At 60.3% G+C, this 25,308-nt stretch overlaps 1 protein-coding gene across 2 annotated transcripts in view; it reads left to right on the top strand.

The window, feature by feature from the left end:
- Nucleotides 1-25,308, top strand: part of ASIC4 (acid sensing ion channel subunit family member 4) — a 63,566-nt gene that overhangs the window by 34,613 nt on the left and 3,645 nt on the right. Inside the window, exons 1-6 of one of the 2 annotated variants that reach the window (XM_030952336.1) lie at nt 149-1,383; nt 23,842-23,986; nt 24,151-24,278; nt 24,369-24,528; nt 24,928-24,984; nt 25,080-25,233. In XM_030952336.1, coding sequence (XP_030808196.1) covers nt 808-1,383; nt 23,842-23,986; nt 24,151-24,278; nt 24,369-24,528; nt 24,928-24,984; nt 25,080-25,233 — 1,220 coding nt within the window. In that variant the 5' untranslated portion in view covers nt 149-807. Of the gene's footprint in view, nt 1-148; nt 1,384-23,841; nt 23,987-24,150; nt 24,279-24,368; nt 24,529-24,927; nt 24,985-25,079; nt 25,234-25,308 lie in introns of those variants that run through there. The other variant, XM_030952334.1, reaches the window with a different exon arrangement.

The raw sequence follows: 25,308 nt of genomic DNA, 5'->3' as shown, positions 1-25,308 counted from the left end.
GGGCCGCCGGGCGAGCTGCCCGCAGGCTGCCCGCCCCCGCCGAGCCGCGCCGCGCTCTGCCCCGGGGCGCACGGGCCGGCGGGGCACGGCGGGGCCAGGCGGAGAGCGCGGCGGCAGCGGAGACGGCGGGGGACAGGCTCCGTGCCCCGCCCGCCACGGCACGGCTCGGCACGGCTCGGCATCGCACGGCGCGGCGCGGCACGAACGACTCGGCATCGCACGGCACGGCTCGGTTCCGCTCGGCACGGCTCGGCTTCGGCGGCTCCCGAGCCATTCAAACAAGTGGCTCCGGCAGCACTTCGGGCCGGAGCTGGGGAGAGGGCGCAGCGTGGCTCCCTGCCCCGGAGGCGCCGGGCCCTTCACACTGCCTCTTTTCTCTGACGCTTGCTCTTTATTTGACGATGAAATAATGTTGACATGTCTTGAATTATTAAGTATTCCCTGGATTTTATTAGCACATGATGCCTAAATGCTGCCTGTATCTGCTGGGGTCTTAACCAGAGAGGAGCGAAGGAGAGAGGCAGAGAGACAGAGCGAGAGAGAGGAGAGAGAGGGGTTTTTGACAGCTGTATTTGTGCTGATAAGCGAAGGCACAAGGAGACGATCGACTAGTGAGACAAGAGGGAAGCGGCGGCTCGGAGCTGCTGAGAGGGGCTGCGCTTCCCTCCCGAGACGGCTCGGCCCTCCCGGTGCCGTGCTGGGGCTTGGGGGGGACCCGAACCCCCTCCCAGCGCCTGGCCGGGCTCTCGGCCGGTGCCTGTGCCAGGGGGCAGCTCGCTGGCTGGGCACACCAGCTGCACGGGGCAGATGCCGATTGAGATCGTGTGTAAAATCAAATTTGCTGAAGAGGATGAGAAGCAGAAGGAGAAAGAAGAAGGGGACAAGGAGAGCCTGATCGAGGAGCCTGCCCGGCCCCGCTCCCGGGATCTGGCCACCTTTGCCAGCACCAGCACGCTGCACGGCTTGGGACACATCTGCCGGTCGGGACGGCTGGGCGTGCGCCAGACCCTCTGGGCATTTGCCTTCCTGGCCTCCCTCGCCTTCTTCCTCTACCAGGCGGCCAAGTCGGCGCTGCTCTACCTGGAGCACCCCCACGTCATGGCCCTGGACGAGGAGGCCATCCGTGAGATGGTGTTCCCGGCCATCACCATCTGCAACATCAACCGCTACCGCCACTCGGCACTCACTGACGCCGACATCTTTCACTTGGCCAACATGACCGGGCTGCCCCCCAAGGACCGGGATGGTCACAAGGCCACGGACTTGCTCTACCCTGACCCCGACATGGCTGACATTGTCAACCGCACCGGCCACCAACTCGACGACATGCTCAAGAGCTGCAACTTCAGCGGCGAGAACTGCTCATCCCGCGATTTCACTGTGGTGAGTGCACACCTGGCTCAGCTTCCCTAGGGGCCCCTACCGGCACGGGGGGCACCCACCCGGCCGCGTAGCACCGGAGCGGGGCTCCCTGGCTCACTCCGGCTGCTGAAGTTTGCATCTCTCTCTGTTTGAGTTTCCCTCCAAGTTTCACATGGAGAGAGGGAGAGGATCCTCCGTGGGAGCTCTCAGCAGGGCTCTGCGCCACAGGACTGGGCTGTCGCAGGTCTGTGACTGAGGGGCTCACGGGCAGGAGCCGCGCTGGGTGAGCAGCAGGGTTCAGCGGTCCCCAGGGTGGGTGTGCGGCGGCCAGGGGGAAAGCTGTGGCACAGAGTCCTGCTCCAGCCTGCTCTTCCCCCGGATCGAAGTGCCCTGACACGGGGTGCTTCACTCAGCGAGAGGGGCTAGAACAGGGGGGCAGGCAGAGACCCTTTGCACACAGGGGAACCTTTCTGCCTTTGCGGGATTAGCACTGGGATGTGTGTAAATGTGGGGACTGCAGGCATTGCACACGCACGTGTGCCCATGCCGAGCACAAATGCCGAGCCGCTCCGCTCCGGAGGCACGGGCGGGGGCTGCCCGGGGCTGCCCACTCACTGCCCGGGACTGGCAGCACGGCCTCTTCCAAGCAGCGCCCAGTCTGCCCAGGCACAGAGCCCCTGGCCGACCGCCGCCAGTGTGCAGCTCTCACCAATATTGAGCCTGGAATCATAAATCCCCGCTGTGGTTTGGGAAAATAAATGTGCTGAACGGGCGGAATACCTGATGGGACCCTTTTCAGACCTTAATGACTCTGGAAATGAGCCGCCTCTCTCCTACGGCTGCCAGGGGCTACTGCTCAGCTGGCTCCCGCCTTCTCAGGAGCTGAGCTGCCAGCCGGACCCCGCTCGTGCCGGGGAGCGGGGTGTGATGCCATGGGCTGTGCAGGATGCTGGGGAAGAGAGGAGGCTCCGTGGGGCTGGAAATGGCTGATGCAGCATGTTCCGTTTCACTTCGTGCCCATCGGTACAATGCCTGCTCAATGTGCAGAGTGATGCTGTCCCTGGGAAAGAGACTTTGCGGGGGGAGGGGGGGGCTGCCCTGTGCGGGGGTTGGTGGTGGCAGGGGACACTGCAGAGGAGGGGGAAGAAGGAGCGGGGGACAGCGGGCGGGCAGCCCCACTCCTTCTCCTGGGGATTTGCTGGGCTCTGTGCCTGCTCTACGCCAGCTGCTGGAGTTTGCCGGGGAGCAGTGTGGTTCAGCAGGGCTTGGAGCAGGAAGCTCTGGTGCTGGACCGTCCTGCACGTGGCTTGGCCATGCTGACTCCAGCCCTGGGATCCTCCTGGAGGATCCTGCACAGCTTTGGTTTGCGGGGGAGGCAGCAAGCCCAGCCTTGTGCTGGGCAGAGGCACAGCGTAGCAATGGGATTTGGTGTGTGCTGAGCCGCGCTGTGATGTTGGCAGGGCAGAGCTCAGGTGGATGGAGCGGTACAGGCTTCCCACAGCATGGACACAGTGTGTGACATGTGCTGTGCTGTGTGGCAGTGAAGGGTGACCACCAGGACAGTCACTGGGACCCAGTTTCTCAGCATGTGGCTGTGCAGGACCAGCTGGCCTGCCTACCTCATCTGCTTATGAGGATGCCCTGGGGATGCCCAGGCAGCCAGGCTCTGGTGTGCTGGCACCCTGCACTGGAGCAGGTTTCAGGTGTGGGAATGGCTAGTGCCAGCTGACCCGTGGGCTTATGGCCAAAGGAGGAGAGTATAGGGCTCCTAAAGCCTCCACCCACCCTGTCCACAGCTCAACATTTCTGGCCTTTGAGGCATCAGGGGCTGTCAGCAGAAAGGGGTATACATGTCACCTCTCATTTGCCTGCAGCAAAGGGGTGAACCTGGGGCAGGAGACGCTGCTGAGATGGGTGTGGGGAGGGATGGTGAAGATGTGATACAACTCTCTGCCACATAACATGCCCCAAAACCTTGCCAGGCAACAGTGGGACCTGTCAAGGCATCACACCATTTGCAGCTGGAACCTTCTACTCCCATTCTCTAAGCCAAATCGGTCCCCTGTGCCTCCTGGGAATGACTGAAACACAACACAGGCTTCTTGGCAGGCAGGTTGAGTCCCAGCTGTGCTGTGTGGGCTTGGGTTCTCCTGTGCCTCGTAGCTGTGGCCCCAGTGAAGGCTGCTCATGTGGTGGGGAGCTCCAAGCTTTGTTGGTCCCACTTCTGGGTCCCCATGTGAACCTTCATATTCAGAAGGCTTCTGTACCTGCTCTGCTGTGGGCGAGTGTGTGAGTCACAGCATGTCCTAGCAGTGATGGAGGGCTCCCAGACTGCAGCACATCCCAGTAGGGCAAATGGCTTGGGGTCCCAGGGCACTGAGCCCACAGTGAGCAGCCTCTGTAGCAGAGGCTGTCCCCCAGTGATACCGGAGAAGGGAAGGAGCTTTCCCTGCAGCCATGCTTGCAGGAGTGCTGGAGTGTTTCCTTCCCTCTGGGCATGAGGTGGACTTTGTCCAGAGGCTGGAAGTTTTTCAGCACGAGAGTGGCCAAGCTGTGGGGCTGCCACCGACTGCCTGTCCAGGAGCAGGAGCAGCGCCAGGGCTGGAGCATGTCCCCTCACACTGCTGCTTGCAGCCCGTGCTCATGCAATAAATAACTCGTGCGGATCCTTTAAGTAAGAGCCGTGAGTGCTAAATGATCTTCCCCTATTCAACGTCACAAATCCACATTCTTTATGGGACAGCAAATTAAGAAACTATCGGGAAAAAAAAAATCCCCAGCGTAAGCATCTTCCATGTAATAAAGCCCGGCTGGGCTGTAAATCTCCCCAGCGGCAGGGACAACCCTGAGCCGCAGCAAGGCTCCCTGCAGCCCCGCTGACAAATGTGCCCCCGTGCCGGCTGCTGGAGGGCCGTGCTGGAGCCTTGGCAAAGCCTCTTGTGACCCACTGAGCTGTGCCCACCGTGCTGCACAACCCCCAGTCCCTGCAGTGCTCGGGGCACTGCCCAGTGCCCGCTAGCACGCTGTCTGATGGGTGCCTTGGTGGGGAGCACTCCTGGCTGGGCAGTGCAGCTGCAGAGCTGAGGGTGCTGGTGCAGGAAATCCATGGTACTCTTTACATGCCATTCAGCAGGAGGTTGGGAAATGTCCCCATGGGGCTGGGGCTGAGCTGCTGTGGGTGGCTTGCATCCCCCTAAGCTCCCTGCCTGGCACCCTGCTACAGACACAACCAGAGGCCAGTTCTGGCCATGTCAGGTGGCACTGAGGCAAGAGGGAGCCTTCCCGACAGTGCTCTGGAGATGGGGGTACAGCCAGATGGGGTGTGCAGGAGTTTGGGGGCTGTGGGAAGAAGCGCATGGAGGGGCCCCCCTCAGTTGGCAGCAGCATCCCGCCTGTTTGCCGGCAGTAGCTGCAGCAGGAGCCTCCGCTCTCGCGGCCGGGAAGGAGCCCAGTGCCTTTCTCAAAACCTCATTCGTTGTCAAAAGCCTTTTGTTTGTGATGTGTGGCTGCCGAAGCCAGTTGTGCCGGGGCTGGAAGCTGGGGGGGAGCAGGGAGGTTGCTGAGAGCTGGCAGTGCCTCTCGGAGCTGGCAGCGGCCCCGGCTCTCCATGCTAGGCCTCCTGCCTGCCCAGGATTTGGGCTGTGAGAGGGATCTCCCCAGCACCCCATGCAGACCCCAGAGGGGGAAGCCCTGTGCTGAGATGGGCAACATCCTCAGCTGCATTCCACATGCACACAGGAGATCCTGGTTCAGGGGGTGGGTGGGGGCAGCAGGCTGTCGCCTCCTCCCAGCAAGGCTCTCCCACTGTTCCCGACATGGGAACTCTCTGACCTTTCCACCAGAATCGTACTTAATAAATGTCACATTTTCGACCTATTTTTACTGGGTAAAAGAGATGGACTGATTGTTTTTCACCTGCCCTGCCCTGCCTGCTGCCTGCTCAGCCCCTGGCATTCAGCCACTCCATTTTCCCTGTACTCCTGTGCAGGATTGGGTCCCCCCCAGCTGCTCAGTGGGCTCCAGATACAGAGTGGAACAGAGTGGCTCTTAGGCCAGGCAGTGCTATATGGGTTCCAGCACAGCATCATCTCCTTTGGAGGGTGACATGGCTGTAACTGTGATGGGTGTCCTGCCATGCCTGGCAGGGACTGGCTGGGCTGGGGCTGGTGGTGTCAGTGCCCAGGAGAGGCTGGAGCATCCCTCACGGATCCCATGCCCATGAGCTGCTCAGCTGAGCCCATCTGTGCCCGTTTGGGTCACAGCACTCCACTCACTGCATCCACGTCCTGCAGCCCCAGCCCAGCTCCTGAGCCAGCTACTCAGGGGCTCACAGCCCATCTGGAGCCCTCCATCCTCGCAGCCTGGCCACTGTGCTTGTGCCTTTCCAGCCCTATGTCCCGGGCAGCTCAGGCACGCCGTGCTCCTGTCCGGAGCAGCGCAGCGCCATCTCCGGTGCTGTTACACATGAACCGCCTGGGCACGGCTTGAGGCGCTGTTTGTGCCAGAAAACAGGGGACTTTAATGCAATTAGTTGCCATTTAATTTTACACAATTCCTGCTGCTTAATCCGCTGAGAAATGCTAATTTATACAATTCACGTCTAAAAATAAATGTCAGTCCAGCAGCTCCCAGCAGCGGGTAGCTGCTCCCACCAGCCCCCACCGAAGCCTTCTGCAGGGACCCCAGTGTGGAGCCCACCTCGCTCCCTGCCAGTCACGCTGCTGCTCCTTGTCCCAGGTGCTCGGGCTCTGGCAGCAAGTGTGTGGATTTGGGGATAGTGGGATTTTGGGACACTCTGGTGGGAGAACAAGGGGTTGGCTGCACCTAGGGATGTCACTGCAAAGCCTCTCATGACAGTGGGGCAGGGTGGCAGAGGGACAAGCAGGTGTCTTGGCAATCTGACTCTCTTTCAGATGGCTGGGGAAACGTTATTGGTGTGAGGGTCATGAGGTGTCTTTGGGACCACTGCTTCCTCATGGATTCCCCCAATAAATCCAGGAACAGCCCCAAGTGCAGCTGCACCCTGTGCTGTGGCTAGGGGTGCATGGAGCAAGAGGAGTGCCTGGTGCAAAGGCCTGGCATGCAGCCACCTGGGCTGCACATGAGGGATCCAGCCGTGGGTCAAGGCAGGTGCCACCTGGTTGGCAGGTACTAATTGGTAACAAAGTGTCATTAATGAATGTGGGTTGGGAGGCAAGCATGCACCCCTCCTGCCTGGGGGGTGGGGATGCATCATTAGGTCTGTGAGGAGGCTGGTCTGCAGGGGACAGCGAGGGGGCTGGATCATGGGAACAAGGGGATCCATGGCTGGGAGAACCCATACTGAGCTCCCAGACCCCTGCCTCTTGTGCTTGAGCATCTCCACACCCTGATGCCCTCCACCCCACTGCCACTGCCCCAGCCATCTCCCACCCATTGCCTCCCCTTCCCCACCCCTTTGGTTAGCAAACCCCCATGCCATCATCCCCCCATGCCTCCATCCAAGTGGGGTGGCACTGACACCAGCAGCAGCACTGCAGAGAGGGTGCCAGGGCAGTGGGGCAGGCATCAAGGGCCATGGTGGTGGGTGCCAGCTCCCTGCAGGAGGGGGGCGAGGCGGGGGAGCAGGGGGGTGCGGAGGCGACGCAGCGGGGGAGCAGAGATGCTGGAGGAGCCGACGGCTTTCCCACCGTCTCCCTGATTGAGATCGGATCACCGTGAGCATAAAAAAGCTCTCTTCATAATTATATTTAATGAATTGACTTTAAAAGCTCTTATGCTCTTATCTGGGTAATTTAATATCACACACTTAATAAGCCTGTCTCTGATACGGGGGGAGCCAGCGGCCAGGACGCCCGCGCCTGGTGTGTCTCCCCAGGGATGTGGGGCGTGCCGTGAGGCTGGGCCCACGTGCCAGGCTGAGTGGAGGGGGACACTGCCGCCCCCTGGGGCCGGGGCACCCGTGGGGTGACTGTGGGGCACTTCTGGCTGCAGAGGGGGCTGGGCACCTCGGATGGCTGCGACAGGAATGGGGACAAGATAGCAGAGGGGATTGGCTCCAGGAGCTGGTGCTGGCTGGTGCCTGGGGCCACAGGGCTGTGGGACCATGGGGCAGCGGGAGCACAGAGCAGTGGGGCTGACAGGGGGCAGGTGGCAGATGGGGCAGGGGAATTCATGGGGTGCTGCATGGCTGGCTGGGCATGGGGCAGGTCTGGCTGGGTGCAGGTGCCCTGTGCCAGTGGCATGGCTGGATGCCATGTGGCCCCGCTGCTGAAGGGTATTGCTGTGGCCCCGTCCTTTCTGCCAGTGCCAGCTGTGGCAGGGGCCCCATGAACAGCACTGGGGACAGCCAAGGGTCAGAGTGCACCACAGGCTCCCGTGCCATGATGCTGTTAGATCCCTGTCTCCTGGCTCCAGCCACCTGGGGTAATCAGCTGGGATGTCATGGAGGTAAAGCAAGGCTTGTCACCACGGTCTCTGCAGCTCTGTCACTCCCCCCGTACACCCCCCAGCTCCTGGAGTCCCAGAAGGGGTGTGGGCTGCCTCCTGCAGGCCGGCATTGCTGCAGCCCCAGTAGAAGTCTCTGCACGGCCACCCCCCTTGCCACTCCGCCATGATCCATCGCTGCGTGCAGACGGGCGCCTGCGGCGAGCCGGAGGGAAGGCTCTGCCATATGGAGCCAGGGACCCTGGGGACTGCAGGAGCCTGGGGCTGGGACCTGTGGCCATGGGGGCAGCCCCCAGGATCCTGCACTACAGACGCTCACTGGGCAGTGGGGTTGAAAGCCCCTGGCCAGACTTGGGCTCTCTGCATGTCAGAGTTAGAGCTGCTGTGAGCTGGTCTGTCCCCCCAGCCTGGCACCGTGTCCCCAGTCACCCTGCTCCCTCAGGTCCCTGATTCCCAAGTGGTGGAGGGCAGAACAGCACCTCCCAGCATCCATGACTGTGCTGCCCCAGGACAGGTGTCAGGGACAGGGTCACAAGGGCAGGGTGAGTGATGTTGGCCCTTGGCCAACCATCCCCAAGCTCTGGAGTGCCTGGCAGTGCCAGCTGCCATCCTGGCACTTGGTGCCAAGGCTGGGCGGGCTGGAGGGAGGCACATGCCAAGGCTGTGGGGCAGGGGAACAAGGACCCAGCTGCCACCTGGCCCTGCGAAGGCACCAGGGGACAGCCCCAGGCACAGAGGGGATCCCAGCACCTCCCTGGGGCATGGGGCAGCCTGCTGGGTCTCCCTCCATGAGGGAGTGTCTGGAGAAGGAGGTTTACGGAGCTGCACTAAGTGACGCAAATGGTTTGAAGCCCATAAAGAGAGACGGTTTTATGTAAGACGACTATATAAAGCTCTGCTGTTCTGCCATTGATGAGATATAGGCCTTTATTTATAGAAGGCAATGTTTGCGGTGCGAGTGCTGAAAGCCAGCCAGGGACCCGCAGATAGGGCGTAGAGTCATTTGACATGCAGCTGCTGTCGACACTGTTCACACATTAAAGAAAAAAATTAACAAGTTTGCAGCCAGTCAGGTGGAAAAAACAATAATTGTAGAAAAACGTATTTCCCCCTTTTTCCAATAACAAATAACTGGAACGCTGTTGGGGAGGCTTCAGCTCGCTTTCCCTCTGGGAAAGGATGGGCTGAGGCTCCAGTCGGGCTAGTGGATGGAGTGGGCAGGGGGAGGCAGACAGGGTGGGATGAGAGCTCAGACAGGGGATGCTGCCACAGGGTGGATGTCCCTGCCTAGGCATTTTTATGTCCACGACTGGAATAACAGGGCCTGCAGGCAGGGATGAAGGCACCAACAACTCAACATGGCCATGCGTGTGCTGGGGGACGAGGAGAGGGGACAAACACCAGGAGCTGAAGATGCTTACTACATGAGGGGCTGTGAACCAAACCCTGCTGGATTTTTCTGCCTGGGCCAGCGTTGTCTCTCTCTACCTGCACACACAGGGATGCTCTGAGGTTATTTCTTAGCCAGATGTGTCTGGGTTTTTACTGGAGAGCATGCAGCCAGTCCCTGTGGTCAGAGCGCCTTGCCAAATTCTGTTTCATGCATGAAAGGAGGAAAAACTTCTCATGATTAATTGTGCAATAGAGGAAAACGTGCATCTCTAACCTGCTCCTTGCCAGTTCCTGGCCTTTTCTCCCAGGCACTGCCCCGACATGCAGCCAAGGGAGGGTGCGAGGAGAGGAGGGTGCTGACACCTCTTCCATGTCCTGCCCTGTCCTGACTCTGCCATGACCATGAAGGGCTCCAGCAGGGAGCAGGCAAGCTCAAGGTCAAGTAGCTTCCCTGCAGCTCCCTGCACTGTTCTGTGGATGGCTGTCCCCTGCTCATACTGCAAAGCCTTCCCCCATGCCCCAGTGTGCTGTGCCAGGCACAGGCTGGGCTCTGCCAGCCCCATCACCCACCATGCCACCATTGTCCCAGCAGAAGGCAGGAGGTGAGGGTGGCAAATGGCCCTGCTGGGTTGGGTCAGGGGACTGGACCTCCACCCTGGTGCACTGGGACTCAGGGCTGCGGCATGTGCCTGCTCTGTCCCCAGGAGATGTCACTGGCTGCATGGCTGCTCCTCCCCTGCCACCCTCGTGAAGCCCCTCTGCAGATGCTCTCCAGATCACTTGGCTCATCTCTGGGCTCTCAGACAGAAGCCTGAGCACACTCTGCACATGACGAGCATCAGCTGAGCTCAGCTGGGCTCAACAGGTTTTCTTCCAGCAGAACAAAAGGTTCTCACCTGATAGCAGCCTGGGGGAGGTGAGTGCAGGAGGAGCTGGGGAACAGGAAAGCCAGTGGCTGGAAGGACCTGTGTACCAGTGGCACGGGGGTTGGGGACCCCTCTTTGTGTTGGAGAGCTGAGTCAGGCAGGGAGCAGGGTCTGAGGGACACACTGGTCACTGCTGGCCACTTGCTCTTGGATGTGCAGGGCAGGAAGGGAGAAGAGGCACAGCCTTGTCAGAGTAGAGCCTCTGATTAATGACTAACTGCCAGCCCTCCAGCCAGCAGCTCATTAGCAGTTTAATTCCCAGTGCCCGGCATGCAGGAGGGCTGTGCAGCTCTGATTGAGCTGGATGCACTCATCTGGGCAGCTGCAATCAGTGTGACCCCCACTCTGGTCACAGTCACAGTCAGTGGCCACGTCCCCCATGTCCAGGGTGGGCTGGATAGCAGGTGCTGCAGGTGATGCAGGTGCTGCAGGTGCTGCAGGTGCTGCAGGTGCTGCAGGTGCTGCCGATGCTGTGGGTCCTCTGGTCAGGCAGGGGTGGAGCACATCGGTGGCAGGGGCTGCAGAGAGCTTGTGAGCAGGGCCAGGGGCTGGAGATGTGCCCGTGTCTCGCCCTGTATCCATCGATAGTCTGGCTGTGCCTGGAGTGTGGCGGTCCCTGCGGTGTCACGGGGCTGGGAGCAGCTGTCAGTGGTGTCAGCAGCCATGCAGAGGCACTGTGCTCAGCTGCACGAGGACATGTCACCAGCCTGTCATCTCTGGGGTCAGTGACACCCTGCACATCCCTGTACTGCCCCATCCCTCTACCCCCCTGCATGTGCACCCACAGGGCAGCAAGGTGAGGGCTGTGGTCCCTGCCTGCATCCTGGTGTTCCTGCCACCACCCCAGGTTCTTTTCTCCCCTGGATCTTCTTCCTCCCAGACCCCTTTACTGATGGGATGGGGGGATTCACCTGGGCCATGGGAGCAGCACTGGGGCAGGAGGGAACTGAGTGTTCCAGGAAAGAGGCACTGTCTGTGGATGCTGCCTTTCTCTCATGGACCTTAAACTCCATCTGGGCATGCAGAGGTGGGCACTGCCGTGCCTCCCAGCTGCCTGGGGGTGTTTGCAACTCAGCCTTATCCCTTTGTCCTCCAAAGCTTGCTGTGTCCTTCACTCCCAAGCTGCTGTCTCCACAATTTCTTCATAGCACAAGGAGTGAGGGAGAGACCACAGAAGAGAGAAGCCTCTCCATCTGTCTTCAATGCTCCAGTGGCTGGAGCAGGGCAGGGAAGGGGCCTGCAGGTGTCCCCACTGCAGTGGGGCAAGGAGGGCTAAGGTACCTGTGGGGGCAAGTCAGGGGACATGCGGGGCTGTGACTCCTGCAGAGGAGGCAGGACCAGCCCAGCATCTGATGCTGCTGCCCCTAGGAAAGGCTGGGAGCAGCCTGCCCTACTGAGCAGCACAGGACTGAGGGCACTATGCAAATCCAGCTGAGATTGATGCAAGTATTAATTATGTCCCATCAGCTCAGCTCTTGCCCAGCAAGGCAGGGCAACAGGTCGTGCTGCAATTTGTGCAGGAAAGATGGATTTGCACTGGCAGTGTGTCCCCCATGCCTGTCCCCCTGTCCACAGCCTGCTCCCACCACCCTGCTGTGACTGTGGTGTGCCATGCCAGTTCAGCCTGGCTCTCCCAGCCCCATGGCACTGCCTGGCTCGGGGGTGAAGTCATCACTGAGCAGGAGGGTGAACAGTCTGAGGCGGGAGCAATGCAAGCACTGTCAAGCAGTCTGCCATACCCAGCTCTGAGATCCTGCTAATTAGAGAGTGTCTGCAATTACATGTGCTAATTATGGGCAGGGGTTCACAGTAATTCCTGCCCTGCTGGCATGACACTGGTCACACCAAGATGCATTGCTTCTTTATAAGGACAGGTGGAAGTAACCAGGACTGTTCAGCAGGCTCTCCTGGCCCAGGAAATGGTGTATTACCAGGTCTCCTGCCCATCCTCATCCCCATTCCCACCCCACTCCACTCCATCCTCATCCCCATACCATTTCAGCCCATCCCATTCTATCCTGTACTAGGCATGGTACAGCATGTACAGTGCCATACATGGAGCCCTGCCTGTGTGGCCATGACAGCTGCTCTGTCCCCAGGCACCTGGCTGATCACATCTCAGTGGAGCTGCTTTTCAGAAGGAGTTTTTCAGGCTCTGACCCCCCTGTGCTGCTGCTGCTGCTCTGACATCCTGTTTCCTTATCGCTTGATATGACCTTAATTAACTCCCTGTGCTGATAATGCTCTGGGCTTCTCCTCCAGGAGCTGTATCTCAGCATTGTGTCCTGTCTCATCCTCTTATGGACCACTGCAGAGACTGCACAGGCAGCCTGGAGCAAGGGGGAGAAAGGATGTGTGGTGCAGGCAGGGCAGGGCAGTGATACTGGGGTCACTGGGATTACATGGAGTGGATGCCCAGCTCTGGAGCCAGGGCATGGGTGCTGCAGAGAGACTTTCAGGGAGATGCTGACTTGGTGGAGATGGCTGCCATGGTGCAGAGGTGGGGGTTCTGGCAGGAGGAGGAGCTGTGCTGATGCCCAGGGCAGGGTGGCAGAGGCAGTGGTGCCCATGGCAGCAGCATCCATCCCAGGCTCCAGAGCTGCTGTGCACCAGTGTTGAGGGATCCTGGCTCTCCTTGCACTGCTGCAGGGGACTTGGGGGCTGAGCTGGCAGGACCCCCCACTCTGGGAGCTCCCTGACTGCTCGGCTGCCCCTCCACTGCCAGCCTTAGTGGACTGAAATGCCGGCATTGATGACTTGTAGCCACTTTATCTCCCGTACTTGGCAAATATTGGCAAAGAGGAGATGTTTCAATAGTGAGCTTTGCCAATGGGAATCTCAGTGTGTGATCCCACTAGCTCCATGCTGTACTCAGCTGCCTCTGAGGCAGCTGGTCACCAGGACTGAGTCTGGCATGGGCACAGTCTGGGGCCCATGGGGGGCTTCCAACGCCTTTTCCCCATGGACTGGTTGCCAGCAGGGTGCTGTTCTGAGCTTACCTGTGTTGCAGATCATGTGTCATCATCCAGCATGGGAGCAGGGCCCTGGAGTAAGGTCCCTGATCAGGGCTCCTGTCACCTGCAGGTAGCTTTGACCTGGTAGCAGCCGGGCCAATGCAATGAGCCCTGCAAAAAGCAAAAGTTAGAAAATGCTCTCAGTCTCCTCCCAGCTTGCAGCCACACAACCCTCATCTTCACTCCTATTCCCCATAGCTCCTAGTCCCTAAAACTTTAGTCCTGCCTGTCTCAGGTGCTCAGCTCCCATCCCCAGGCCCACAGCCCAGGCAGCGATTAGGAGGAAGGACCAACTGTTCCTGGGGCATGAGTGAGCAGGGTGCATTTTGACCCCTCTGTTCATGCTGCCTGCATACACAATGGGAATTGTATTTTTCTGAAGCTGGCCGTGCAGTGGACACCTCAGGCATTATGGAAAATGTGCACAGATATACCTGCTCCCAGCCTGTGATATATGGAATGCTGGGAGATGCATACAGTCCGGGGAATGAGGCACTGGATCCAAGCAGGAGCAAGGGGAAATGGTCTGAAGAGAGGAGGTGGGAGCTGCCTGTGCTGCTCCCCTTTGTGTGGGAGGCAAAGGGGTATAAAGAGGGGAGAAGGAGGTCCCCAGCTGCAGGGGCAGGTTGCCTTACCCCATTCCTGTCCCTGCTCCCACAGCAGTACCTGGGAGCTAGGAGGAGCTGAAGAGGACAACCGAGGAGCTCCTGCAGGTGCCAAGGACCAGCACACGGGCAATGTGGCCCAAACATGCAGGAGAAGCAGATGCCTTGGGAGTCCTGAGACACCCAGCCCATCACCTCCATGGAGAGCAGACAATGGGCACAATAGGGACAGAAGGACATGGGCTGCAGGGCTGTCCCTGCCTGCCAGTACCCACAGCACTTCCCCTTCCCGGCAGCCCCAAGGAGGGATGCCCTGTCAGTGCCCGGGTGCAGGGGCTCTCTCCATCAGCCCCTCTGTCCGGGAGCGCCCAGGCTGGGGAAAGCCAACCCCTATCATGTTTGTTCCATTGATTTAGCACCGCGGAGAGGGTTTAATCAGCCTTTAGCCTGCACGCTCCGGCATTAAGAACAAATCCATTAGCCACGAGATAACCACAAAGGGCTGTGCTGAGGCTGGATGAGGTCCCAGCGCCTTCAAGATGCAAATTGGCAATCAAAGATCAAAGCCGTGCAGCTCCCTAATCTCTGCTAAAAGGGCTCAGCTATTAAGGAGCCCTTTCCCACTGAGCTGTGATCACCCCACTTCACTAGGACTCCCTGTGTGCTGTCGGGTTGCACCATCATCCCGACTGGCCTCCTGGCCCCAGGAGAGGGTGCATCCCTGGCCCTGAGGAGGAGGAGGGTGCATCCAGGGCTCACTCAGGCTGTTTGCATGCATGTTGTTTCCTTCAGTTCTGACATATTGGAGTCAAATTCGTGTTGTCAGAGAGAGCAAAGCCCACAGCAGTGTCGGGGTCAGCAGCTGGAGGGGAGGAGAAAGGGAAGAGGTGGGAGTTTGGATGGGGCAGGGTGGTGGGAGAGCTGTGCAGGGCTTATGTGGTGCCTTCAGAGATGGGGAAGATGCTGGCAGGCGGCTACCCCTCCTGCTGCTTGAGGATTTAGCCTGGTTCAGCCCCTGCCTGGTTGCACCAGGTGGCTCAGGGCAATCCCTGCTGGCCCCAGGGAAATCAGTGGTGGGGACCGTGGCCTGGGGGCAGGCAGCAGGGAGCAGGTGAGGGGTCATGGCACAGCAGAATGTTTTGGAGCCAATTTCCCCTTTTGAGGGTATTCCTGCTTGTCCCACGTCACCCTGGAGCACGGGGGTGCATGAAGCCCTTGTTCCTATCGCCACCCTGCCAGCCTCTGGTGCTGAATTCAGGCTGCAGGATGCTTTCTGTCCCCCACTCCACACCCAGGCCATATTGCCTATGGTGGCTGCACACATGGCTGCCCCAGCAGCCCCACGAGTCCCGGTCACCCCACAGTATGCAGGAGCGCCGCGAAGCTGCTGAGCTGTGACAGGAGCTGCAATGCCAGCACTGTCAGCAGATCTGTGGCAGCACAGATGTGTACTCTGCTCTGCATGGTCCAGCTCAGGGACCAGTATCCCCTGTATCCTGCTGAAATGGTCAGAGAATGTGTGAGGCACCTTGCGACAGGTGGGCAGGGAGCCCATCAGCCCTGGCAGCAGGGAGCAGAGGGTCATGTCTGGCTCTCCTTTTGTTTGGGGACCCACTCTACTGGCAGCTGCTCACTGAGGTGCTGCTCATGCCCCTCACAACACCCCCCGGCAGGCAGCACAGCCTTGTGAGAGCAGCAGGCAGTGAGGTGCTGGCACCTCCGCCAGGGTGACAATAAATCTTATCAGTGCAAACCCATCCGTAGGCAGGAGGATAACCCCCGTGACAACCCGGCAAGAGCAGAAGCTTCATCTTCACCGTGTCAGTGCTGTGGATTTACAGATAAATGCCACGGCTGGAGGGACCCTCTCCCCTCCCGCCTAAACCTGCCCTGAGGCTGCGGGAGCTGCCAGGTCCAGGCCGGTGTGTCCCAGGGACAATGGCCACGCTGTGCCTGGTGGGAAGAGCAGGCCTGGTCTGGGACTCGGCAGGGGGATACCTGGATAGGTGAGGGTGGAGGGAAGAGCACATGCAGAACAAGATGGCATTGCCCTGGCTGCTGTCCTAACCCTAGGGTGCTCTACACGCACTGTCCCATGGAGCCCTGCATCCTTCATGGGCCCATGGGGGCTTGAGCATCGTGCTGGCTGGACCACCGGAGCTCAGGGATTGGGAAACGTGTGATTGAGCGTGTGACACCGGCAGTGTGTCCCCGAGGCCGTGTGACAGCGCCTGGCGCGAGCAGCATGCTTTGTGGGTGCAGGCTGTGTGCCCATCACCGCGTGTGCTCCCCCCGCTCCGGCCGGGCTCCGAGGGGCGCGGCGGTGCCAGGAGCGGGGGCTGCTGAGCGGGACGGCAGGCGGCATCCCTGCCCCGGGCCCCGCTCCTCGGCTCAGCTCCCCCATCTCCCGGCAGCCGTGGGAGCAGTAATGAGATGGAGCAGCAGAAGGACGGCGAGATAAGGCTGCCTGCGCTGCCCCAGCAGATTAAACGCTGGGATTAAGCAGGCGGTGCCAGCTCTGCTGCCTTTTTATCTCGCTGCTTCTCCCCTCTTATTCTCCCGCAGTCGATAGAGAACGGTCTCCGAGCTGTCAGCAAAGGAAATTGCTTGTTAACCCTTTGGGGACGGGCGGCAGAGCTCCCTGTACGGCTGCTTTCAAAGAGAAGCGGTCCCTGGGGGATGCGCTGCCCGCGGAGCCAAGGGGGGATGCGGGGCCACATCCCCGCAGGGCCCCGCATGCGAAGGAGAGCAAGACAGGGCCGGGGGTGCCCAGGATCTGCAGGCAAAAGCCACAAGCGCCCAACCAGCACCGTGCAGAGGCACTGGGGTTCCTGCAGGGTGACGACAGTCGAAGAACAGAGGCTGCCTAAGCTCCACAAAGGAGCCCCGGGGACATTGCATACCCCGCTTTCGGGTAGCCTTGATGTTCCCTGCTTCCTCCAGCCTGCAAGACGTGTGGGCTCAGTGCTACACTTCTGTGAAACCCCAGGGATGGGGATCCTTCTCTGGTCCTGAGGACAAGTGGCACGGGCCAGCTGTGTCTGCACAGTACCGTGCATGGTGCTGATTTCCTCCAACTGCTAAGGGGAGCCCGCTACCCAAACCCATCATTATTGCTGTCCGTGTATGTGAGTGTTTTGTTGGGTTTGCAGCAGGGAGGCTGAGCTGCAGCCCATCCCAGTGCTTATCCCTAGCGTGCTGTGCTGTGCTGTGTGCCCGGGAGCGGCGTGCCCGGCGCGGGGGTGTCTGAGGGTGGGAAGCCGGTTGGAGAGCGCCAGAGGGTGCACAGAGGGATGGCAGGATTGCTGCTCAGCACACTCCAAACCCAAGCTAGGGAGTATCTTGGCAGCTCGACAAACTCGTTGTGGCATTTTTGGGGGTGCAGCTTTCGTGCAGTCTTTCCCGTGGGGACCCTGAGCCCCTCCTGAAGCAGGAGGCAGAAACATGTGGCAGAAACCTTCTGCAGCTCCAGCACCCCACTCATACTAAGGGAGAGACCAGGGTAGGTGGGCAGCATGCTCAGCAACTCAGAGGGGTTTTCTGGCTGCCAACAGGATGAACTGGACTTCCCCAGCTCCTGCCCCCTCATTTCACTGCTCCTGCTCCTCCTCGTATCCCTGCCCTGCACTGCAGCATGCCTTGGCTACTGGCACTTCATCTTCTGCAATTCCCTTGATGTTGGCTCCTTCACCTGCCCAGGTGTTGCTTTTGGTGGATTCTTAAAAATGAAAACAAGCTGTATGAAAGCACAAGCTGCCAGGAGATCTGCACGGAGCAGGTTACCCCTGGCTGGAGGAGCAGTCCTGAATGGCTTGGGATGGTGCCCCGTGGCTGCTGTGGAATGAGGGGCAGAGCTGTGTGTGAGCCCTGGGCAGGCAGGGCTGAGGAGCTGGAGCTGATGCTGTGCTGGGCAGCCGGGCTGTGCAGGCAGGCAGAGGCTGAATCAGGAGAGGAAACCAGAAGCAATTGGCACGTGAAGGCTGGCAGGCTGCAGACTGCGAGGGGATAGGATTGCTGTTTATAAATACATCAAGGGAGTAAACACAAGGGAGGAAAGAGAGCTATTTAAGCTAAGGGACAATGCTGGCATGAGAACAAATGGTAAAAACTGGCCGTGAATAAATTTAAGTTGGAAATTAGTGAGATTCTGGGACAAATTCCCCCCAGGAGCAGCAGGAGTAGAAAGCACAACCACATGATGGCACTTTTCTCTGCTACAACAGGCTCTCATGTGTGTGCAGTGTGCTGCCATGCCTGTGCAGTGAAGTCCAAAGGTGAGGAGCTGGGGTCCCCAGCTACTCCCCTCTGTGTCACAGCCACCCTGGCTCCAAGTGCCACGAAGAGCACAGCTTTCTCCAGCTTCCGGCTTGGCCAGTGCAGGACTCCTGGGGCAATGGTTTGCAGGGAAAAGTCTTTCTCTGGCACACGAGTTTAGGCATGCTGTCACAGATGCTGATCCTGAAAGCTGGATGGTGCCAACGTCCCCCTGCTTTAACAGCCACTGGCAGTAATGGGCAGATATTCTGGGAGGGTGTCCTTGCCCATGTGCATGGTGCACCCCTCTGCCTTGCATTGCATCCCTGTGCTCCTGAGCCACCAGGAACAGGAAGCCCTGGTCTAGATCCTACCTGTTCCTGGGGACATGGGTTACACGCTGTCCCTGATGCAGCAGCCTGGTTGTGGCATGCTTGCCCTGCCCAGTGCCGGGGCTCGGGTGTCTCCCCCTGCTCTGGCTGGCCAGCAGCACAGCCTGCAGCACAGCTGAGCTATTGGTATTCCAGCAGCGAGCCTGCTTGGCATGAAAGGGGCTCTGCCAGCCCCACACGCCCACATCTCCACTGCTGGCTCAGGCCTAGCCAAGGAGACTCAGCTGGCAAGAGCTGTCCTGTAGCACAGAGAGAGGCACAGCTGCAGTGCCAGGAGGGGTCCTGGCCTTTCTGGGATATGCCTGCAGCAGCCTCTGGCCCCCTTGCCCCCCACTGTTTTCCCTCTTCCTTTGGAGGTAGATCAGGGAGCTGCAGGAGATATTCCAGAGCTTAGTCCATCACAGGATGGGGGAAACAAGAAGCCAAAACCATCAGTTGTGTGTGCTGTGCCTAAGGTGCCCCACTCTGTTTGGGCTGAGGATGCAGAGCCTGGTGCCCCATGGAGGCAGCAGCCCCAGACCCCATATGCAGGGCTGTGTGTCCTGCAGGAGGCACCCCAGCAGCTCCGTGTGGGGCAGGAGGCTGCACTGAGGGGCTGCTAGTGTGGGAGATGGTTGTGCTACTGCCAGAGCTGGGGTTGAGCCAAACTGGCACCGTTCCCCAAATCCTCCTGGGAGCGGGGAAAGGAAATGGTGCGACCATGCATGAGAAGGGACGTTTGCAGTGGCAAAAACATCCCACTGGCTCAGAAAATTGCTGCAGAATCGGGCTTGAAATGAGTTGAAATTGCTGAATCCAAGCGGATCTCATATCCCGGGCAGTTGTAATGCTGGCGTCAGCGCTGCGGCTTCCCTCCCGGGGCACCCAGGCGGGGCTGGCTGTGCTGTGCGGGGGGAGCGGGCTGGTGGGGATGGGGGGCTGCCTCGGGGGGACCCTCTGGCATGGGGAGGGGCTCCAGCAGAGCTGGGATGGCCACAGTGTGGGGCAGGAGCAGAGCAGGAGGCAGGGTGCGTGAGTGTGACATTGCCCCAGCTCTACCAGTGTCATCCCAGTTTGGCCCTAGCTCCTGTGCCATGTCTCCTGTCCAGGAACATCCCTGTGCTCCAGCTGCCTGCACGCATGCAGGAAACAGCATTTCCAGTTCTGGAGGCTGCTTTCCTTTGTGCCACAGCCTTGCTCATGCTAATTTGCTCTCTGGGCTTAGGTACCTGGACATGATCCTCAAGGTTGCCCCTGGGCTGGCACCCCCACCAAGTCCAGGTGGGCAGCACTCTGGTGTCTTCCCATTCCTGTTCCCATCCCCACTATGCCCCAGTGATGACTGTTCTCAAGGGTGCTTCTATGCTGGGGTGATCACTCCTGTGTGGTGTGCCCCTGCCCAGGGCCTGCCCATGAGCTGCATGTCCCTGTGGGGATGTGGGAGCAGGGCCGGATGCCCCTGCAGGTGTGTGGGAACAGGGCTGGCTGTCCCAGTGGGGATGTGGGAGCAGGGCTGGGTGGCCCAGGCACGCAGCAGCAGGCCCCGCTGGCACCACACATGTTGCAGCTCATTCCCCTTGCATGAAAACGTTTGGCTGGAAGCTTAGTGCGGCCTCTTGTCTCCTCAGAGCAATCAGGATTTGTCACTGCCTGCAATGTTTAACGTCGTCTTCCAGAGGCTAAATACCATGGGGAGCCGTGTAAGCCGTGGAAATACCTGCATGAGCTGGGATCAGCCCGAGGCTGGCACAATGGGCTGGCAGCACTGGGGATGGGGGACTGGGAATGCCTGATGTTGGTCTTTGTGCCCCCAGTGCTCACAGGTGGGCTGACATGAGCCAGGATGAGGATGCTGGCGGTCAGCATCTTGCTCCCAAAAGGCTCCCCACAGCAGGGGGGCTGGGAGGCAAGTCTTGGGAGCATGGGGGGCACTTGGGGGGGCCCCAGAATTGTGTGGGTTGGAGAAGAAGATGCCGAGGGCCCCAACATTATCTGACTGAGATCTGCCTGCCAAGGCGCAGGCAGCTATTTCTGTCAAGGTCAGCGTGTCTCCATGGGAAAGAGAAGAAAATGAGGAATCACGTCAAGAAATTACCTCCCTAATGGGGTCTCCCCTGCATGAGAGCATGGCGTGGGGATGCCGGTATGCACTGGCTGAGCAAGGAGACTGGCACATAACACAGGAATGCTGTGTCTCTGGCCCTAAGACTGCAACATGCATGGGTGCCCAGCAGGCAGAGCTGGGTGCCCAAGGGCCCGTATCTCAGTTGCTATCCTTGGCTGGACATGTGCGCTTCAGTCCTGCAAGGTATTTTTCTGGGTCAGCTGCGGGGAGAAAATCCTGTTCCTGGTGCAGGCAGGCTCTCCTCTGCTCTTCTTCCTCCTCCTCCTCCTCATGCGCTCCCTGTTATCTAATTGGATTTGTCATGCTGGAAAGGCAAAGCCCTTCAGGACTGCGCTGTGCTCTCGCCAGTGTGATTTCACAGCTGGCCTCAGCACCCCAGTAGCCGACAAGTGAGTAACTCAGCTGGACACCATGGGCACCCTGCTCCCCATGCTCCCCCACAGCCGTGCCCACCTGCCTGGAACACAGCCACCACCACAGCTGGACCTGGGCCTCCAATCCTGCCCAACGCTGGTCCGTGTCCTAAGATCTGTCCCCATATGCCCCAGCCTCTGCATCCCATCCCCATCCCTCACCCCCCTCCAGGGTGATTGCCATGCCGCCCGGAGATGTCTGAACTGACACGAGATGGAAGCGTTCACAGAAATGACATTTTCTCCAGCCTGGGGAGCTTATCCTCCGTTTAAAGAAAACTAATATAGAAGCTGCCCTGGTGTGCCGTGGCTGATGGTATCAGGCTGGCAGCCGCCGGCGCTCACAGCCGCGATAAATCTCAGAGAATAGCCGAGCCGGCTGCAGCCGCCCCACAGAGAGGGGCTGAGCCGTGTCCTGGCGCTGCTGCGGCGATACAGCGCTGAGGGGACAGCTCAGGGCGGGTACCGTGGGGTGACCCACAGGGTTCCGAGCATGCAGGGAGCGGGGAGTCCGCGCCGGGGATGGTGCCAGCGCTGGACTGGGCGGCGGCGGGGCTACAGCAGGAGCCGGAGAGCTCAGCGGCCGCCCGGTGCGGCTCAGGGGCTGCCCTCACAGGCCGGGCCTGAGGCGACGGGGGCGCGAGGCCGCGGAGCGCGGGGCGCTGCTGCCCCCTGCCGGGCAGCGCCCGCCGAGAACCCGGCGCCGCGGGCGCGGCCTGCGAGGGACGGCGGGCACGGCGTGCGAGGGACGGCGGGCACGGCGTGCGAGGGACGGCGGGCACGGCTTGCGAGGGACGGCCGGCACGGCCTGCGAGGGACGGCGGGCACGGCCCTGCCGCCCTTGGGTCCTGCCCGCTGCCTCCGCTGGCCCCCCTCGGGGCCTGTCCTGCTTCTGACTGGCCTGAAGTCCTCCTGCACCTGTAACCAAGCTGCCAGATGGGATCCTGGCCGTGTCCCCATCGTGGCTATAGTTACGTGTTGCTCAGGCATCAAGGCCTGCGGCAGGGATGGTGCTGGGGAGTCACTGCTGAGGTCATCAGGAGTTCCCTTTGTTCCAATCTCTTCTGCCACCACTGGCCTTTTCCTGCCCTGATGCTGCTTTTCACTGGGCCCAGAAGGCTGACTTGTCCTGGAGCTGTGGAGCATGAGGGACACCCCCTCCCCATGCCAGCCCACACTGGGTGAGCACCAAAGCTGGGTGCCTGGAAGCAGCAGCAGCAGGAGATGAGAGGCTGAGGAGAGTACAGTGCTGAGCTTTGAAGGCATCTGACAGGCTGTCGGGGTGCTGCCAGCCACGCTGACAGCCAGGTACAGACACCCACCCCCCTCCACTGCTGCACTCTGATCACAGCCTCGCCGTCACTTCAAAGCACCCGCCAGGCTCAGGTGGGTTGTCATGCAGCCTCCCACCCCATGGTTCCACTCCTCCTGACCCACAGTCTCGCTTCTCCCACCCCATGTGGCCCAGATGCACTGAGGTACCCAACTCCAGGGACAGGGATACCAAGGTACAAGGTAGTCAAGGTCCCAGGCAGCACTGGCAGTAGGTGATGGCCTCCCAGTGCTGTCACTGTCCTGCCTCTGTGGGGCAGAGTCCCCAGCTGCAGAGCAGACACAACTGGGAACCCTTGAGGTCCAGGCAATGTTTTGTGGTGACTGCAGTGAAATGCGTGGCAAGGGACAAGGAGGAAGAGCTGAAGCATGACATTCCTAGGCACAGGGTTCACACGCTGTGCCTGAGACAGGTCATCGCTATCCAGACACAGATGCCCACCATGCCGGGACACTGGGGGCTGCCAGTTCAGCTTGCCTGGGGTAAGACAACACACACCCCTGTCCCAGCCCAGCTCGAGAAGGAATTTTCCATTCCTGAATGCAGGTTGGGGAAAGGCGTGTTTGCAGCAACCCCCTCCTCTCCCTCCCCTCACCCATCACCAAAGCAGCTCGGGAAGGCGCCTGCCTTGTTCATCTCCAGGAAGGTGCAGAGCAAAAGCCTCCCAGGAGAGAGATCCCTGGAGGGGAGCAAGGACCCTGGGCAGCTTCAGGGGCAGCCTGCAGCCAACTTTCCAGAGGAGCCACCCTGAATGCAGCCATGCCGCTGCCCCTTGCCTGCTGCCAGGACGGGGAAGTTCTGACCCGACCCCAGGACAGCAGCGCGCCCCAGCTCGTTGTTGGCATCCTGCGAGCCACCCGGATCCCCGGGCTGCACTACATGTGTACCCGGCCCCAGTCCCGCCTGCGCCGCCTGCTCTGGAGCCTGGCCTTCCTGGCCTCCGCCGGGCTGCTGGCCACCGGCACCGCCGACCGCCTGCACCACCTGCTCTCGCGCCCCGTGCACACCCGCGCACGCCTCGCCTGGGCACCCCAGCTCCGCTTCCCGGCTGTCACCCTCTGCAACCCCAACCGGGCACGCTTCCTGCACCTCACCAAACCCGACCTCTACTCCGTGGGAGAGTGGCTGGGGCTGGCCCGAGAGAACCACTCGCTGGTGCCCGAGATGCTGGCCGTGCTGGGGGAGGACCAGCGTGCCTGGCTGACGCGTCTGGCCAACTACTCGCGCTTCCTGCCACCGCGCCGCTCTGAACGCACCATGCAGAGCTTCTTTCACCGCCTGGGCCACCAGATCGAGGACATGCTGGTGGAGTGTCGCTTTCAGGGAGAGCGCTGTGGCCCCCAGCACTTCACTCCCGTGAGTTCCCTCCTGGAAGGAGCAAGACAGCTGGGCTGCCCCATGGGTACTGGGAATGATGCTTCACCCCCACCCCAGCAAGGGTGGAGGAGTGGTACAGTAGGGAGTCAGGCTGAGATGAGCCTTTCCAAAGGTCATGAAAGACTGTACCTTCCTTCCAATACCTCCATGGAATCAAAAAGCAGTTTCTGGACCTCATCCTGCTTGCAGAATACTCGACCAGATCCCTGCCTGCTCCCTTACCACTGCTCTCTCCATCCCCAGGTCTACACACGCTATGGGAAGTGCTACACCTTCAATGGGGATCGGAGGAATCCACGTGTGACCCGCCAAGGTGGCATGGGCAACGGGCTGGAGATCATGCTGGACATCCAGCAGGAAGAGTACCTGCCCATCTGGAGAGAGACCAGTAAGTGGAGCTATGGCTCAGGCAGGGCACAGATGATGGGTGCTAGGATTCAGGGTTGCTGGGCAAGCAGAGCACCCTGTGAGGGGACTATGGATGAAGCAGGGCATCAGAGGGGTGCAGGGGCTGGGTCAGTGCAGGCATGCAACACCTCTGTACTCCCACAGATGAGACATCATTTGAAGCTGGCATCCGGGTCCAGATCCACAGCCAGGACGAGCCACCCTATATCCATCAGCTGGGATTTGGTGTCTCACCTGGCTTCCAGACCTTTGTGTCCTGCCAGGAGCAGCGGGTAAGGCGGGATGCCCCACAGCCCCGGGGAAGTGCCTGCTGGCACTCAGCCCAGCACAGCCCTATAGCAATGCCATTCTCACCCCAACAGCTCACCTACCTGCCACAGCCGTGGGGGAACTGCCGGGCCAGCATGCAGGGGGAGCAGCTGCTGCCTGGCTATGACACCTACAGCATCGCTGCCTGCCGCCTCCAGTGTGAGAAGGAGGCCGTGGTGCAGAGCTGCCACTGCCGCATGGTCCATATGCCAGGTGAGGGGTGTGCATGATGGTGTGAGGGGCGCCCCACTGCCCTAACAGTCCTGCTGGGATTGCTCCAACTCCCTGCAGTCTGCACCCAAAGATCACCTCTGCCCCAACACTCTGTACCCAAGGATTCCTCTGGCCCCATCTCTCTCCACCCAGGGACAACCCCATCCTCTCCACATGCTAGGTCAGCCCCTGTCCTACCCTCCTTACACCCCAGGTCAGCACCTTCCCTGTTTGCCTTGTACCTGGGCCACATCTGCCCCAACCAACCTGCACCCAATGGTCACTCATCCCCATTCTCTCTGCACCCTGCCCTCTGCACTACCTCCAAGGGAGTGAGTTAAGAGTGGGGGGCAGAATCTGGCCAGACTCCCCCCCTCCCAACCACCTGCTTCTCCACAGGCAATGAGTCCATCTGCTCCCCTAATGTGTACATCGAGTGTGCTGACCACACGCTGGGTAGGTGCGGCCATGGCTGGGCATCTAGGGGCCGGCCGAGTGCCCCAGGGAGGGGGCTGGAGATTTTGCCTGTGCCAATGGGTGTCTGCCCCCAGACGCAGCAGTGGAGGACAGCCAGGAGCGCTGCAGCTGCCCCACACCGTGCAACCTGACACGCTATGGCAAGGAGATCTCCATGGTCCGCATCCCCAACAAGGGCTCAGCGCGCTACCTTGCCCGCAAGTACAACAAGAACGAGACCTACATTCGGTGAGTTGCCAGCACTGGGGTATTCCAGGGGGTGGGCAGGGGGCTGGGGACCTGGGGAACTTCCACTCCACTCCT

Source organism: Camarhynchus parvulus, chromosome 7 (assembly GCF_901933205.1).
Source record: "Camarhynchus parvulus chromosome 7, STF_HiC, whole genome shotgun sequence".
NCBI classification, from domain to species: Eukaryota; Metazoa; Chordata; class Aves; order Passeriformes; family Thraupidae; genus Camarhynchus; species Camarhynchus parvulus.
This window is presented reverse-complemented; position numbering and strand designations above follow the sequence as displayed.